Source organism: Rhipicephalus microplus, chromosome 1, assembly GCF_043290135.1.
Source record: "Rhipicephalus microplus isolate Deutch F79 chromosome 1, USDA_Rmic, whole genome shotgun sequence".
In the NCBI taxonomy this organism is placed as follows: domain Eukaryota; kingdom Metazoa; phylum Arthropoda; class Arachnida; order Ixodida; family Ixodidae; genus Rhipicephalus; species Rhipicephalus microplus.
In genome coordinates, this window is record NC_134700.1 from 253,482,036 (window position 1) to 253,499,785 (window position 17,750).

The 17,750-nt window shown below is 48.6% G+C and overlaps 1 protein-coding gene across 3 annotated transcripts in view; it reads right to left on the minus strand.

The window, feature by feature from the left end:
• The window catches only part of LOC119186619 (voltage-dependent L-type calcium channel subunit beta-1), a 106,408-nt gene that overhangs the window by 56,058 nt on the left and 32,600 nt on the right, over nucleotides 1-17,750 (minus strand). The window contains exon 1 of one of the 3 annotated variants that reach the window (XM_075893412.1): nucleotides 17,441-17,590. The exons of the other annotated variants lie outside the window; for them this stretch is intronic. Coding sequence (XP_075749527.1) covers nucleotides 17,441-17,500 — 60 coding nt within the window. The 5' untranslated portion in view covers nucleotides 17,501-17,590. Of the gene's footprint in view, nucleotides 1-17,440; nucleotides 17,591-17,750 lie in introns of those variants that run through there. 3 annotated transcript variants of the gene reach the window in all.

Here is a 17,750-nt window from a genome sequence, read left to right on the forward strand (position 1 = left end):
AATGTCTTTGTTGCCACTAATCGTGCGCACAAGGCCGCTCATCATTGACTGCGCCATTACGGCTTGGCATCAACATTGGAACCATACTTTCTTTACCCATTTTTTAGGGGCGAAGCTCTTGATAGCGCCACCCGTTCGTCCCTCGTAGCCGTTGTAGTATGTAACAAGTATAACATTTTGACCTCCAAGGTGGTGTTGGTGAGAGATTTCTTCTGTGCGTTGTTGAAAAATAAAAAATAGTGCTCAATGTACATGCCAATGGCTGCTAATGGAGATGAGAGACAGGAGCATTTGCCTTTTAGTTAACGCACACGCTGCGATCCCCATTAGCAGCCATTCGCATGTACATTGAGCACTATCTGACAAGAAAGGGTTATACGTTATACTCGCTGGGCGTAACCTCCTTAAATTTTACAAAGGTCTGGCGAGCGTTGAGCCGCAGTGCCATGAATACAATGAACTAGTATATACCATGAATGAACTCGAGGTGGTTAAAAGTGGGAAGTAGATACGAAGCGCAAGCCGTAAGAAAGTAAAAGCCAAATTCTCCTGTTTCTCATTTACCATTAGCAGCCATTGGCATGTACGTTGAGCACTGCCTGACAGGAAAAGGTTGCTACGTTATACTCGCTGGGTGTAACCTCCTTAGTTTTGGAAAGGTTTAGCGAGCGTTGAGCCGCAGTGCCATGAATACAATGAACTAGTATATATCATGAATGAACTCGAGGTGGTTAAATGTGGGAAGTAGATACGAAGCGCAAGCCGTAAAAAGTAAAAGCCGAATTCTCCTGTCTCTCATTTCCCATTAGCAGTCATTGGCATGTACATTGAGCACAATCTGACAGAAAAAGGTTGCTACGTTATACTCGCTGGGCGTTACCTCCTTGATTTTAGAAAGGTTTAGCGAGCGTTGGGCCGCAGTGCCATGCATACAGTGAACTAGTATATACTATGAACTAGGAGTGGTTAAATGTGGGAAGTAGACCCGAAGCGCAAGCCTTAAGAAAGTGTGCGTGTGCCACCTCTCGTTTAGTCCTTGGAATGTCCGCTGCATGGCGGCGCTTCTATATGGGGAATATATGATGAAAAGATGCGAGATTGTGGTACTTGGAGCGTTGAACAGATGGACGAACGGACACACAGACAGATGCATGGATGGACGCATGAACGGACGCAGGGGCGGATGCATGCACGAACGCAGGGACGGACGCACGAACAGACGCACGGCCGGACGGGCGGATGGACGCATGGACGGTTACACAGACGGACGCATGGACGGACGGAAGGAAGAACGAATGGACGGACGAATGCTTCGCCCCACTCTCCATCATTCACTCCGTGGATATGCTGCCATTTTTTTTTTTTCGTCCATCTCGAAACTTTCCGTGTCCAGCGCACAGATGCGATACATGTACCTGGCGGAGGTTAGCTATCCTTCAAAAGCAGAAGACCTTTTGAACGAAAATACTCAAGAATGGATTCCCGCTTTACGAGGGATTAAAAAAAATAAAGAAAGTACAAACGTTAGAAACGGAAAGTGAGAAGCGTTTTATGCGCGCCGTTCACCGCCTATTTTTCGAGCTCTCAAGCTGCTACATTTGCGAACAACATCGGTCATACAGCGGCGCCCCTTCAGCCTTACGGGCGATTCCGAAGCGCACGAAGATCTTCCAGCAGGAACGAAAAGGTAGCGCACATCAATCAAACGTGCGCGCATTTGTTCGCAGTTCGCGCGTCGCAAAAAGCGCTGATACCGTGGCAAAAAAAAAAGCAGCGCGCCAAGCAAACGCAACACACGCGAGTAAAAAAAAACAGAAAAAGAACAAGAAGCGGTGCGTGAGCGTTCTCTGCGAACGTTTCCGGGCGGGCTCGCGCGAAACATGCATTCGTCAACGCTTAGCGATCCATGCGGAGCGACTGCCAATACAAACGGAGTTTTTCAGTGAGGCGAACAACACGAGCCATACACGGGGCGGGAGGTTTTTTTCAATGCACTCAAAAACACGAATGGGTGGAAATTAAAAGAGACGGCTGCTGCTCTATTACACGCTGAGCATTTAAAGGTAACGCACTAAAAGCCCATGACAGTGACGGTGGTGGTTTACCCTTGCCACTCCATCCCACCGTCCATATATGTGCGCAAGTGCTTTATGCCGAGCATTTTTTCGCCCTTCATCACTGCATGTTTTCGTTAAGAGTGCATTACGGCGGTGACCTTCGAACACTTGTAACTTATGAAACGCATTTTAGATGCATATATCACACCTTCGTGGGAGACTTTATGACGGGACCCACGCCAGGCGGAATACTTCCCGCGGCATTTAGCCTTTCAATTTATTAACATACACATTAAACAACGTGATCCAAACAGATTATGGCGATGAAGATCCAACGAAATTGATGCGTGGTGGGTGTTGCGTCTGATGAAAAGTACACTGATGATGAAAAGTACACTGACCAGACAACTCCTAACTTGTTCTGGTGAGAAAATATAAAAAAAACGAAGCTCGGTTGCTGACTGAGAACAATTACTTATCAGTGCAAATTTAGAGCGCACTAGTCGGCTCAACTCGCAATCGCTCGACCGGACTCGTGACCTGACTGGTCTTAAATAAACGCCAACGTCTTCCCCACTATGCACTAAAGTCCAACCGACAAAGAAGGTTTACAAGGACGTTGCTTTTGGCAACCGCTCGACTGAACTCGCGACCTGACTGATATTGAACATTACCGTCTTCACCACTATGCACTGAAGTTTAACAGGCAAATCGCGTTTTACAAGGTCAATGCAGCTCTATTGCTGCTGGCAATCGTTCGACCAAACTTGAGACCTGGCTGATCTTAAATGAACGTCGACGTCTTCGCCACTATGCACTAAAGCCCAACAGGCAAAGCACGCTTTACAAGGTCGTTGCTTTTCCGTTGCTGCTGGCAATCGCTCGACCGGACTTGTGACCTGACTGATCTTGAATTAACGCCAACGTCTTCGCCACTATGCACTGAAGTCAAAGGCAAAGCACGCTTTACAAGGTCGTTGCTGCTCCGTTGCTGCTGGCAGTCACTCGACCGGACTTGTGATCTGGCTGGTCTTAAAAAAACGTCAATGTCTTCGCCACTATGCACTGAAGTCCAGCAGACAAAGCACGCTTGACAAGGTCGTTGCCACACGAGCGTTGAAGACGGCACATAATCGATATCAACTTACATATCGCGTATCTTAAAGCCGACACCTCTGCAGCGAAAGCTGACACGTCTGTAGGAGCACTTCAGTTATGAGGAGCTGCGTGCAAATAAAGGGGTAGCGCTGGGAAATTTCGTAAACCACTTGTACAACAAGCATTCTTACTTGCGTGCGATACGCAGAAGTATTGATCGCGAAATAAAGCTTTACACGGGTTAAGTAGTTTGAAATGACTAATAAAAGAGGCAAACCAAGTTGAAACACAGAGATTTTGAAGATAACAAGGTTATGGAGCATACGACGCTTACAAATATACGAGAGGTGCCGAGCGAGAATTGAAGACCAGTAAACGCCATTCTGACGACTCCAAGTCAGGTTATATTAAACTGCTTGCTGAGTGTGATCAAACAGCATGCTTTCCTTTTTTTTTTTTCATGTTTCCTCCACATCCCGTGCGTCACTTGAAAATAAGTCTACATTCCTGGTGTGGCAGCCAACAATTTTTCTTACTGCTTGGTTTCATTACAATCACTACTGTTGATTATATGACTCATTACCACGTGTCTACAACGCAGAAATTACCGACATGACCTCGCATTTATCCAGGATAACGTCTAAAATTAGTAAGATTAGTGCAAAAGCCCCACAAAAATGACCCAATCCTTTTTTTTTTTTGAGCCACGTTTATGGTACAATGACTATGCTCACCTGTATAAAAACATCTCGATAGTTACATTAACCACGTGCAGTACACTCATGACTTGCTTTGTTTCATGAGGGTCATCATCATCAGTCTATTTACGCCCACTGCTGGACAAAGACCCCTCCAATGTTCCGCCACTCAACCCCGCCCCGTGCTTTCTGCTGCCACGCTATACATGCGAATTTCTTAAATTTCACCAGACCACCTTAGTTCCTGTTTTTCTTTCACGCATTTGTTTTCTCTGATAATGCAGTCAGTTACCGTTAATGACCAATGGTTATCCTTCCTACGCGCTACGTGCCCCGTTTATGTCAATTTTTTCGTTTTGATTTCAACTATGATGTCCTTGACCACCGTTTGTTCTCTGACTCACTCTGCTCTTTTCACACCTATATTTTCCTTTCCACAGCTCGCTGTGTCGTCCTCAATTTAGGTTGAACCCTCTTTATAATCTTGCAGCTTTCAGGAAGTTTCAGAAGGCTCCAGGTTTTAGAAAGGTAGCCTTCTACGTACCGGTAATAAAGACTAGGGCTAACATTTTATATTCTTTTTTTTTTAAGTTTCGATATAAGTTATATATCCGGAGAGCTCGGAGCATGCGACATGGTAGTACTTGTCACGCACGTCACGGACTTCACAGCGAAGATTATTCTTTGTTTCACATGCCGAATAAAATTTCCATTCCAACTCCTCCCCCCCCCCCCTTCAAAAAATTGTTGGAAATGAAAACTGGAAGAATGTAGAATTAAGAAACAACGTGTACAAATACCCTTCTCGAAGACTATGCAATCAAGAAAAAACAGTAAAATTCAATGCAAAATCTGCCCCCTTCGTACTCTCTCCACGCGCGCGCGCACACACACAAACACGTACACGCACTACAACTCAACACTCTTCGTTCTCAAATTGATCGCAACGGAAAAAACAGGATTCGCGCGTCCCACTGATAATTTATCGGAGAGTTAACGAGACTTCTTTTCGTCTCTTCATCTTTCTGCAAATGTATGTTTCTTTTTAGATTACACATGATTCACTGCTGAACGCCGTCTCCTAAAAGGCGTGCAATCACTAACGAATTTCCACATAGGCATTCTAGTTGGCAGCCCGCGTGCCAGGAGAAAATCACGCCGTTCAGTCATGCGTGCAGGGAGGGTTCTGACGCGGGGATTTCCCGACTCTACGGCGCGGACCGAGCTCACAGAACGTATATTCGTCCCATTAGACGAGCAACGAAATACGCGTAGCGGGCCACCGGCAACGATTCCAGCCTGTCATCGTGTCCATTTATATTTCTAGTTAGGAAACCCGAGTCATCTTACAAAAAAGAAAATATTCGAGTGAGATGTCAGCGAGGACCAGTGTGACGCAGGCATTTACATCAGCGGCTCCCAGAAGACCACGTGGCCCCCGGAGCGGAACGCAGAGTTCAACGCCTGGCTGGAGCTCTGCGCAGCCACGTGACGCCACCTATTGCGAAATCGGCGCACCGCGCACGCCGAGCGGCCACCAGGAGGCGACGGTAAAGCACTCGGCACTGGTGGTAGAAGCGTGACGGTTGTCGTAATAAGAGCGGCCAGAAAGGGGGCCCCGCAAGACGCAGTTGAAGCGAGCAGTATGCCTACGAAACGACTTACCGCCACCACGTGCCAATAGAGAGAGCGAAGCGAAAGTTATGCCTCATAAACGGAAGACCCAAATGACGGGCGATAAAGATGAGTGCCTGGGGGGTTCGCAGAAACGTACGCGGGACACGCATAGAGAAAAAAAGGTTGATAAAGCACGACAGGAGTGCGTAAATGAGTCGCCTAATTTAGCAGTCAAAACGAAGTTTATGACTCGCTGGTGGTCTCGCGTGCAACACGAACGACGGCGTTACACGCGAGCGACGAACACAAGAACACGATGTAATAACTGTTGGGATTTTACGTCCCGGAAGCATGATACGATTACGAGAGGTGCTGTGTAGTGGAGGACTCTGGAAAGTTCGAACTCTACGCACCTAAATCTGCGTACATGGGCCTCTAGCACTTCGTCTTCATCGAGCCCCAAAACCACTAGAACACTGCGGCGGATGAAAGCCGGAAGAGGAGACAGAGCCTTCGATTAATATTTGTCTTCCTTGATCTAGTTGCTGCTGCAAACGGGGGAGTTTTCGTGGGCCATTCCTTTCACAGCTGAGCACAACGCAGGCCCAAATCTCACGCAGCGGTACGCAATACTTTTCGCCACGCTACCCTGTGTTTTACTTGAACTTGTTTCGTTACTGTCCACACTGCTTCTCCCTCTCTTGCAATGCCTGAAGCGTTAACTTGAGCAACCAGGAAGCCCCCCTTGTGCAGTTATTCCGTCACTACAGGACTACACAAAGCCTGACGCGGGCAGGTGAAATGAAAAAAAAAAAAGTCCCTAAAGTTAAGCTAACTCAGAGAATAAACTGTACGGGATAAGCTGCTTGCGTTACGTGAATCTCAGAAGTGCGATGACAAAGTTCTTCCTTGAAAGCACCTTCGAGATCACGATGCAATACTTGCGAAGAAAAAATGTTGCATCAAGTACGTGTGGCCAAAGGCCCGGCACAAACGCAGTGATAACTGAAATCGACAAAAATGAAGGTAAGCTGCATGAAGCGCGCACACACACAAACACACACACACACACACACAAACCGCGCGCGCGCGCGATTGTTAAGCAAAATTAATGAGCTAGACAAAAGAAAAAAAAGCCAGCAGACTGAAAATATTCAAGATGAGTAAAGGCACCGCAACAGCAACGTAGCGAGACATCGCTGTCCATAAACTAGACATATATGGAGAGGGTAATGAAGGTTCTCCGTCACAAAGAAGCAAAGCAGAAAACGTCGACGGAAGGGAGAACGAGAGTGAGAGAGGAGGAAAAATAAAGCAAGCAGAGCGAAACTGCGCGCCCTTTTTTCCGAGAGCCGCCGCCACTCTATCGATTCGGAGAACCCAGCCTCGACAGCTTTCGCGGAGCGCGCCCTGCTGCGGTCTGCGGGCCGCTTACTCCAGCAGCTGCTCTGTGCCGTCTCGCGCAGCACGCCTATACTTTCGTTCATTAAGGCATGCCTTATCAAGGCATGCCTTGATAATCAAGGCATGCTTTGCATGCCTTATCAAACGCGAAAATGCAAAACATACACCTCTGCTTACACGAGTGATGCAACAACAAAAAAGTAAACATCACCTGATGACGTCAAAGCATGACATCACAAATTTCGACGGACTTTGTGACATCATACGGTGACATCATCAAACTACATCGTCGCTGGGCCATTCACGGGTCGTTCACGGAGGCAGGGCGAAACTACGCCACGTGCATAAAAAGCTCTCAAATGGTGGGCACGTCAAGGGGCAGCACATAAACGAAGAAGAAAAAGAATACGGCGAAGCTTTAGGCGTCCAGTCGCCGTAAGCGAATGCACAAAGCAGCCTACGAGATTTCCTTTTTTTGTTTGTTTTCCTTGCAAGTTAACCCTCCCGGTTGGCGCAGGATCACCTTTCATCGACAGCGCGCGCGTAAACGATGATTTATAACCAACGCGACGACGATATGACTGCATAAAAGCGATCCGCAGTTAAATGGCGCTGTAAGGGGAACGCGACAGCGCAACAAGTACACAATTTGCGAGAAAAAACAACAACTTATGTGCCTACGCAATACGGCAATCAGAAACAAATATCGACCAACACTGCGCGAGAGACACTACTTGAAATCAATAGCTTGGGTAAATGCCGGATAAGGGCAAAGCGAATTTGAATGCCTTTATCGCACCCACGCTGAGACGCATCCATCTGCGCACAAAAGCAAGTTGACGGGATGAATCGTGCTGGTGCATTTATTTTATTATTTAACCGCACCTGGCGCCAAGTACGACGCAGTCGTTGCCATGGGCGCGCGCACGAGGAGGGGCAGGGGCCTCCCAAAATCATCCGGGAGGGGAGCGGGGCTAAGTATGTTCGCTACGTTTACTCAGTTGCTGTGTTCCCGCACGTCTTTGACGGTGATGGCGGCCAAATGCCGCTGGTGTTTTACTCTAAGAACTGTTTTACTACTTCCCTTCTTTACGCCCGCAAAGACAGGGCCCAAATACAGGCCACCGTAAGACGCACGTCATCAATTCATTTTGTTTTCTTTGCTTTACACATCAATTGTCCAGTAGGTACTGGTTAGACACGACCAACAAAGGGGGGGGGGGGGGGTCTGGGATGGAACCTTTGCCCCCCGCCCCCCAGTGGCACATATGGCCTTTGCGCCCAACGAACAGCGCGTTTTCCTAGCGCGAATGACGGAGTCCCCGAGCAACAAGAGAGGCGCCCCCATCGGTGGGAGAACAAGAATCGAGCTATTGTTTCGGTCGAGTGTAAACTGTGCGGACGAGCGGAAGAGACGTGTGACAGTCGAGGTGGTCAGGGTGGTCTCGAGACGAGCTCCGCGCGCACACCGATCCTTAGCCCACGTCAGCCTATTTCCGTTGTCATTTAGCTACAGTGATCGGCACTACCATCGCGGAGACGTTGATAACCTCAAAATTCGAAATTCGAATTTCTGAGGAAGTCTTATCAATAAGCCCAAAAGCTACAACTTTATTCTGAATAGAACTCGTGTACCATCGCTGTACTGGCACGTAAACCGTTCTTTAAACTGCCCATGCGCAAGTCAACAACCTGTATACTTTTAGACACTTGGAGGTCTACTTGAGACAAGGACAGCGATACGGAAGCATTGGCATTTGGGCAAGTTGGTATTCTTTCGGAATCCTGGCTCAGAAAGGCGATGTCCCGCGTTCCTTTCTGCCTCGAGTTTTCCGACCACAACGTTAAGGCATAGCTTTACGTACCAACGCCACGATATTGTTATTGGGTACGTCGCGTAGTGGGAGACTACTAACGTTGTGAAGCCGCGAGCTGGCACTGTATGCACATTGAGGAGTGGGCCAAGTAATAGTGACTGCTGTGCAGACGATGCACCTGTATCCATCCTGAACGGAGCGGAGGCTAGCGAGCGCATCGACGCTCTCTAGGTGCGTAGGAAGGAATGCGTACCAATGGCAGCGTTTAAATCAGCAAAGGGCTCAGACAAGGATGTCTTTTGTCCTCGCTGTTATTCATGCTCTACATGGTGAGGATGGAAAGAGCACTAGAAGGTAGCAACATTGCGTTTAATCTGTCACACAAACAAATCAGCGTAATGGTTAAGCATAAGCCTCAAGGTCTCTTTTGTGCTGATGACACCATCCTCTTAGCGGACAGTCAAGGCGGTATACAGCAGCTGGCAGATATATGCGCAAGGGAAGGCGAGGCTATCGGACTAAGATTTAGTGCAACAAAGTGTGAATTGGTAGTATTCAATGATCACGAAGACCAGACGGTCTCAATACAGGGCCAAGTGATACCGAAGGTAAGCGATTACTATAGTACCTCGGAGTATGGGTAAATGAGGGAGATAGATAAACAGATGTACAAGATAGAAACGTCGGCAGCGAAGGGAAAGAGGAATGCTGCAATAATGAAGCACAGGGCGTTATGAGGATACAAGTACGTATATAGTACCTCGAGGTCTGTGGTAAGGCGTAATGGTTCCGGGGCTTATATTTGGGAACTCGGTGGTGTGCATGAAGTCAGAGGTGCAATCAGGTATAGATGTAAATCAAGAGACTGCTGGACGCCTCACGTCGGGCGCTCACAGCCAGACGACAAATGAGTCCGGAAAGGGAGATATGGGATGGATAGGCTTTAAAGTAAGGAAAGATTAGAGCAAAATGAGATTGAAAAATAGGCTTAGGAAAATAAAGGAGAGTAGGTTCATATACTTGTATAGGAGGAGAGTAGAGTTCATATACTTAATAAAGGAGAGTAGAGTTCATATACTTGTATAGGAGGAGCGTGGACCCAAAGTGGAGAAAAATAACTAGGAGGCTCACCAGTGAATATACGGTTGGCAGTGTGGGCGACATGACAACAAGGAGTGCTAAGCGAAAATTCAGACAGGCGGATAAGATTTATTGGAAGACAGCGTTGGAAAGAAAGCCGACTCTCACTAACTACCGAAAGGGCAAAAGTAAGGAGGGAGGGGTTTTATGATAATTCAATTTGATTTGATTTGATATGCTGGGCTTAACGTCCCAAAACGACCATGATATGATTATGAGAGGCGCCGTAGCAGAGGGCTCCGGATATTTCAACCACCCGTGGCTCTTTAACAGTCACCCAAATCTGAGCAAATGGGCCTACGGCATTTTCGATGGAGACGAAAACGCAGCTGCCACAGCCGGAACATGGTCCCGCGACATGCGGGTCAGCAGCCGAGTACCTTAGCCACCAGACCACTGCGGCGGGACAATTATGACAATTTAAGGGGAAGCGCTTTACTGATCGAAACAAGGTCAAGTTGCCTTAAAACGCGTAGTTATGAAGCGAGATTCAATGAAGAAGAAGAAAAATGTACATGCAGAAGGGTAGCTTAAAGAAACGCTGGAACATGTTCGTATTGAATGTGGCGATATCCACCCAGGTATAGGCGTGAGTATTAGCCTACATGACACATTTTGTTTCAGGGACAACCATGAAAGCTGGACAAGTGCGTGATAGAAGCAAGTAAGAGACGGTTAGAATATTGGTGACAGGAAAGTAGACATAAAGGACAGAAATAGCGGGGAAAATGAGGTTATTCGTGATAGAAGCAAGTAAGAGACGGTTAGAATATTGGTGACAGGAAAGTAGACATAAAGGACAGAAATAGCGGGGAAAATGAGGTTATTCGTGATAGAAGCAAGTAAGAGACGGTTAGAATATTGGTGACAGGAAAGTAGACATAAAGGACAGAAATAGCGGGGAAAATGAGGTTATTCTGCCCGAAGAGGCAGAAAGATATATTTCTTTGTAATAATAAGATAGATTTAAACCAAGTGTACAAGGCATTGGGCCAACCTAAAAAGACAGCTTTCGTTTAATCTTTCTTTCAAGCCTGGTGGCACACATTCCAACGTCCCGTTATAAAGGGGTTGCTCATAGAATCCATCCATCCATCCATCCGTACGTGTGTGTGTGTGTGTCGCAATCGCACTGCTGCAGGAGCGGCCCACTGCGACAGAAACAGCCGGGGCTAAAAGCAGAGGCTCGCGAAGGACGAGATCGTTGCATAACGTATACAACAAGGACGAGGCGAGCGAAGACGCCGGGGCTTGAGAAGAGGACGACGTGTCGATGCCGCAACATTCTCGGCAGGCTGCCGGAAAAGAACCGAGCGCCCCTTACGTCCTCCGAGTGACGTTAACGCAATTCCAAAAACACACCTGACCGTATAGCGGCGATGACTTCTAGCGCTGGAGGCGAGAATAGAAGCGGATATGTGCTGTAGGAGCAAAAACCTGGAGGCGCGAGCTTAATGAACAGGCAAATTTTAAACGCTATACGCCAAAGAACGCCCGCATTTCCTTCTCCGCGGTGCCTCCGCTATGAGACAGAAAAAAAAAGTAAAGAAGCTTCTCTATACCGGCGCTCTTGACGAAGGGCCGAGCGAGAAGAGAAAGCGACCGCGAAGGAATGTAAGCGGCCCAGACGCAGGGACGAAGGTTAAAGGAGAGAAGACCAACGAGAGGACCTCCCGCCGAGCAGAGCGCGCACTAAAATTAGAGACACGGCCAAGAGAAGGCTCTCGCCCCGGGCTCATCCCTTCTAGCCCGAACAAACTGGCGGCGCCAGCGAGGGAAAACCGCGCCAGTACGCCTGCAGGCGCGACTGACGGCCGAACGCGGGGCGCGGAATGACAGGCGACCGAAGGCCACCTTATCCCCGACACGACATGGTAAGAACGCGAAGGGAGCAAAGGGTGCCGCCTGCCACGTCCTTCGGATCTCTAGGGTTACATTGCGAGCGTGTCAGTGGCGTCACAAGGAAAAGGCCGAGACAGAGGAAGGCGGAAGTCACGCCTGCGGGTGCTGCGCCTGGACGGGGCTTACCTATGTGCCATCAGCACATCCTCGATACTCAAGAGAACTCACGGGGTCGCATACGCATCCTCACATATACGACTCGAAAGCAGAAGACATCTTTCCTTTTTTTTCTTCTTCTCTGTAGATCGCATTGATGAAATCAACGGTTTGACCAACACTCGTCAGGTCGAGAATGCTCACCGTCAAAGGTTAAAAAAAAAAACAATTGTGTTCATGCTCCCGCTCCCAGAAACATTCGACACCCAGCGAGGTTTTGCGCCGCTTCAGGGATCAGAGGCGAGCGACGACGTCACTTGACGAAGTAACGTTATGTGAAGTCACGGTGAAGTCCCAGATCGACAAAATCTCTGACGTCATCACACGATAATCTTTTCGCAACACTCAAATGGATGAGGGGGGGGGGGGGTGATTTTAAATGAAAAGAAGAGAAAAGTGAGCCCCGTAACTGTCTCTCAGGGGCAGGACACCTCAAAGGTAGCTCACGAGGGATGGGGGTAGAGAAAGGATTAAAAGGATAGAATTGAAAGGTACAGAGATAGAGAGACGGGAAGGAGAGAGCAAGGCGCAGGGACAGCGAACGGCGGAAGTAAGGAAAAGACAGGAAAGATGGACACGGTTGCAGGAGTCCGAGGACAGGGCACCACTGGCGAGATCTCTTGTTGATTGATTTGTGGGGTTTAACGTCCCAAAACCACCATATGATTATGAGAGACGCCGTAGTGGAGGACTCCGGAAATTTTGACCACCTGGGGTTCTTTAACGTGCACCCAAATCTGAGCACACGGGCCTACGACATTTCCGCCTCCATCGGAAATGCAGCCGCCGCAGCCGGGATTTGAACCCGCGACCTGCGGGTCAGCAGCCGAGTACCTTAGCCACTAGACCACCACGGCGGGGCGAGATCTCTTGTCGGCATCATGAGATGGCGTATAGGGCAAGTCCAGTAGGCCAGAGCTACGCTGTCGTCGAAGATCGGAGTCAGGAGATGGCGTAGGGCCAGCCCAGTAGGCCAGAGCTGCGCTGTCGTCGGCGATCGCGAAGGCACAACCGGTCGGCACGAAATCCAGCGAGCGAGTGCTCAAGTGGGTGCCACGATGGTCATTTGTCGTATTTCAAGAGGTATATAGAGTAAGCTGGTCACCCTTAATAGAGATGACGCGTCAGGCTCCTGCAGTAGCGAGTGAAAAAGGGTCCAGGTAATGATACAAAGGCGGTTCAGTTGATCACGTAGCAGCTATCGCCAGATTTTTTTTTGTTTGTTGGTTCCCTGTTCTTTTTGAAGTAAAGCCGCCGAAAGCAAGAAATGATCGCGTGGTCAGTGAGAACCATGCTTTGCAAGCTCTTGCGGCCGGATGCTGGCTTAAGAGCTGTAAAAGCAATGAGAAAGACCGTCGATATGGTGAAGGCTAGGAAAAATCTGGCCCCAGCTAATGCCGTGCAACGACGCTGAAATACCGACAACCACAAAAAAGCATACTTCGAATCAGAGCCCCTGAGAGCTATACATCTCGCGTAGCGCACAAACTCGGCAAACGAAATCGAAGCGCTACACGAAGTTGCGCTTCTTTCCCTCTCGCCTGCGCTCCCTTTCTTCGTCGTTTGCGAGCGTCGTTTGTGACGGTGATCGATCGGCGGAACGAAGCAGCACGCCGTTGCGGCAGAAGCCGGCCAGCGCAGGTGTGTCGACGAGCGGCAAAGCGCCGCTCTGTCCAGGCCCAGGTCTATGCGCCGAAAACACGTGAACCGATAAGCCAAAGTGTGGAGCCGATAGGCGAAAGACAGTTGGCGCTGCATTATTCCCAAGCCAACAACCTAGGCAAACAGAAATATCAACTTCTCTTTCGCGCTCTCAATACAGTAGATACAAGGAGCAAAGATACAGCAAATAATCACACGGCGCGAGAAAAATAATACAGCGGCGTTATCCCTGTCCTTTCAAGAGTTTGGAATAATTGTTACGTTTTTATACGTCCCAATACCCGCATACGATTAGGAGACGTGCCGTAGTGGAGGTCTCCAGAAGTTACGACCACCTAGGGTTTCTTTAAGGGCACTAAAGTGACACAATGAACCAGTTCAGCTTGATAAACTGGTGCTTTGAGAGCTATAATGTCTATGGTGTTTCATCGCCATAGGCTTAATAGCGGGTAATAGCAAGGACAAACTATTTTTTTTTTAAGATTTCACGCCGAAGTCACCATACGTGACGCCACGCATTTCAAAATGTACTTTTCGTACACAGGCTACATCCGCTCAATGAAAATTCCTGAAAGCGGCCCTGCAAAACGTTTTTTCAATTATGCATGGGATGTATTCACTATAAGAGCTTATTGCCTCACACATTCACCACCACAATTTTTTTTTTCGAATCCTCCCAGTACGAGTGGTGTTAAAGAAGATTTATCCCACGCTGCAATCGCATTATCTCTTCTCTAATCCCGACGAAAGCGCTGGAAGCTAAGCAGCGAGGGATGGCACGGGCAAGGAAAAAAAAAACGTCACGCAAGCCTCGTGATCTGGAGCACTTTTTTTTTTTCTTTTAAATTCTAATACGCAGCTGCTTCAGTGCGATCAGACGCGAGCGATTGGACAAGCCGCGGCCTCCCGCGGCGGCCCTGGTAACGAACGAGCACGCCATGTTCAAAATCAGCCAATGGCTGATGAATCTGCCATGACGACTGATTTTTGAGCTTCTCTTTAATGTGAATTCCAGGCCACGTGCTGCGCTATAATATTTGGCTCGCGTGTTCTCGGCAGCCTCTACTACCGACCGGCAGCGTTTTCTGACCATGCTCAAAAAGTGTTGCAGGACCCCATGAAACTTGGTATGTGAAGTCTACGGTCACCTCAGCGGACGATTCACTACATTCTTACAGATTAGGAAACTACATAGGAACTTAACAAATGCCGTCAAGTTCTATGACCTCACGGCGTTTGGTGCGCGAATTTCTGAGGTGGCTTCGCCAACGGCATTTTAAAGTTATACGCATTTTCTCGCTTACCAAGCCTCTTCTAGCGGCAAGGGCGGCGATTTTGGAATTGTGAAAGGCTAATTTACTATTCTAAATAAAATAGTATTTCTCTTTAGTTCAAAAGTGCATCTAAGTCCAAGCCGATTGCTCTGTAACATTTCGCCTCCACCTGATGCAGACTCCACGGTCGGGATTCAAGCACTATATCGGCCACCGCAGCGGGTGCGTTTCTGGAGTTCTAAAATAAATAAAAGTTGTTTCGAGAGCCCCCGAAGCAAAGTACGCGAGAATAATTTATTCATTTCTTTCTACTTCAATCTAAATGTGGCCACAGCCATGAACAGAATCCACGACATGGGTGATTCTAAGCAGCATATAGCGTTTAAAAAAATACTGCGCGTGCCCTGCATTTCCTCACCGTTGTCCACGTTTAAAAGCGCAGTTAATAGGTCTTGTAAAATAAATGTTCATCGACTAGCCCGACTTGGTGGTTTACAATATTGTTCACGAATACACGCATAGACAGATGAAAGGAGCGATCGAAACTGCAACGCTCACAGGTGAAACTAAATAAGCAAGCTATTAGTGCACATACTCGACGTATACTGCCGTGCGAGTCCGCGCAAAGACAGTAAAAAATACAATAGCAACGAAATATTACCTATTCCGTAAACCACTTTATTCAATAGTCCATAGTTTAAGCCTCTGAATTTAAAAAACGACGCATCGTTGTGAGGTTTGCTCGAGACAGACATGCGTCACACGCTAAATAAAAAAAAAGGCTAAGCAAGGGGAGAACACACATTCGTATTAGCATGAATAGCACGCAGCAGGCCACCGACTACACTGTGCACGGACTCTATTTCTCGCACACGTATACGCTATCTTCGAGGGCGAAAAACACGGCTATACGATCTGCCCGCGCTTCGCACAATAAGCGGATATGTTGTTGTTAGTGGTTCATGAGGAAAAGGATGAAGGCACCTAATTTCTGTCTGCCTACAGGCGACACGGCGCAGTGCCTTTGGGGTGGGGTGGAGGGGGATGAAAGAGGATAGGAGCAATAGTGTGTGGCGTGTAAGGAGGGATGTCCGGTCCGCTTCAGCGCGAGCAGCAGGCCGTCGGCAAGGGCAAGGGCAGCATGGCTCCTGGGATTAGCGGTAGGCAGATATTCCCGACTCCTCCACGAACTCCGCCAGGCTGCGGAGTGCTGCTGGATGTGGACGAGATAAGCGGATAACCGCGAAGAAGGGCGCCACGAATCACTGCCACGCACTTGGTTTCCCTCGCCACGCGGATACACGCGGTCCGAGAAGATTCGGGCGCCCGCTCTCCTGGCCCGTCCCGTGCTCTCCACCGTCCCAGCGCCTGGCGGGCTCCGTCCCCACAACAGAAGACGACGCGACCCGCGTGTGACGTCAATGCCATCCGTTTAAATCAAGCAAAATCGGCATAGGAGGAGCGAGGCGGCAAAAAATGAAAGCGAAAGAAACGACGGCGGGCGCCTGCAGACACGACGACGGCCGCGTTGCGTGAACGGTGGCAAAGGCGTTCTAAATGCAAATCTCGGTGCTCTCCATCCGCAGCACGTCGCTATGGAGGCGCGACGCCCGGTCACACACCGACCGGCGCCGACGGCACCGAAATCGTTCGGGCCGCCGCGGCCCGACCCAACAGGGCTGCCCGTTTTCGGGAAAGCACGCGAAATGAATGGTGGCTCCTCTGAAACTTCGAATGCGAATGTATATATATGCCCCGAGCCTTTTGGCTTAACTTACGCATTAAAGTGCGCTGTATACAGGCCTCACACTGGTGCGTAGTCGGTATGTGAATAACTGGTCGCGACAACTATATTATAAGCCCCGTAAGCAAAGCTACAGTTAATTCGAGTATTCTGGCACATGTGAAGAGCCAGAAAATGCACGCAAACACCCCGACTCTGAACTATATATATATATATATATATATATATATATATATATATATATATATATATATATATATATATATATATATAAAATCCATGTTAGTAACGCAAACGTAAGTATGGAGACAGCCGGGATGGTTGGTTCTAGCGTCGTCGCTTACTGAATTTAATATTTATTAGGTGCCGTAAGCGACGACGCTAGAACCAACCATCCCGGCTGTCTCCATATTAGCATTTACGTTACCATTAACGTAGATTATTAACTTCGCTATTACTATAATATCGCTGTATCAGTCCAATAACGTTAAGCGCTTCTGTCATTGGTAGAAAGACGAACGTCATTCATCCGAAGTGAAACTGCGATCGTCTGCACTCGCAAGGGCATTTCGGGCACAGAGTATTACTATCGAGAGCGTGCAAAGACAACGGAGCTATCATACTACGTAACACGACCCCAAAACTAATGGCGAACTTCAGTCACAAATTTTAGTCCACATGCATGGGTTTAGACGTCGTTAAACGTCGCCTACAAGACGTGCGAAACGCGCGGGAAAAGGGCTGCACGTGACACACGCGACGCCCCCACTTTCCGAGCGAACAAGACAACACCGTTTCACTTGGTAACGCCTGTAGCGTAACGTACACACAGGAAGCGGCAGGAAATAGGGAACAATGGCGTCAACCCTACCCTTCTCCTGTAGTGCGCCATTCGGTATCCGTGATCCCGGCGGCTCCTCAAGGACGTCATAGCTGCAATGTCGTGCGTCCACACAGGGGCGTCACTTTACGCTCGGTGAAGAGAGGCGCGCGATGCTTCCGACAATAAGGCGCTCCGGCAATATCCGACCGACGACGAAGAAGCGTAGGAAGAAAGAAGCGGCGCGTTCTGTCACGCACACGGCACTCAACACGGGGCGCCGGAAACCACTCAAGAGCCACGGTTCGCCGCGATCAAGGAGCACTTTCGATCACCGCCACGGACACGCGGTGCACGTCGC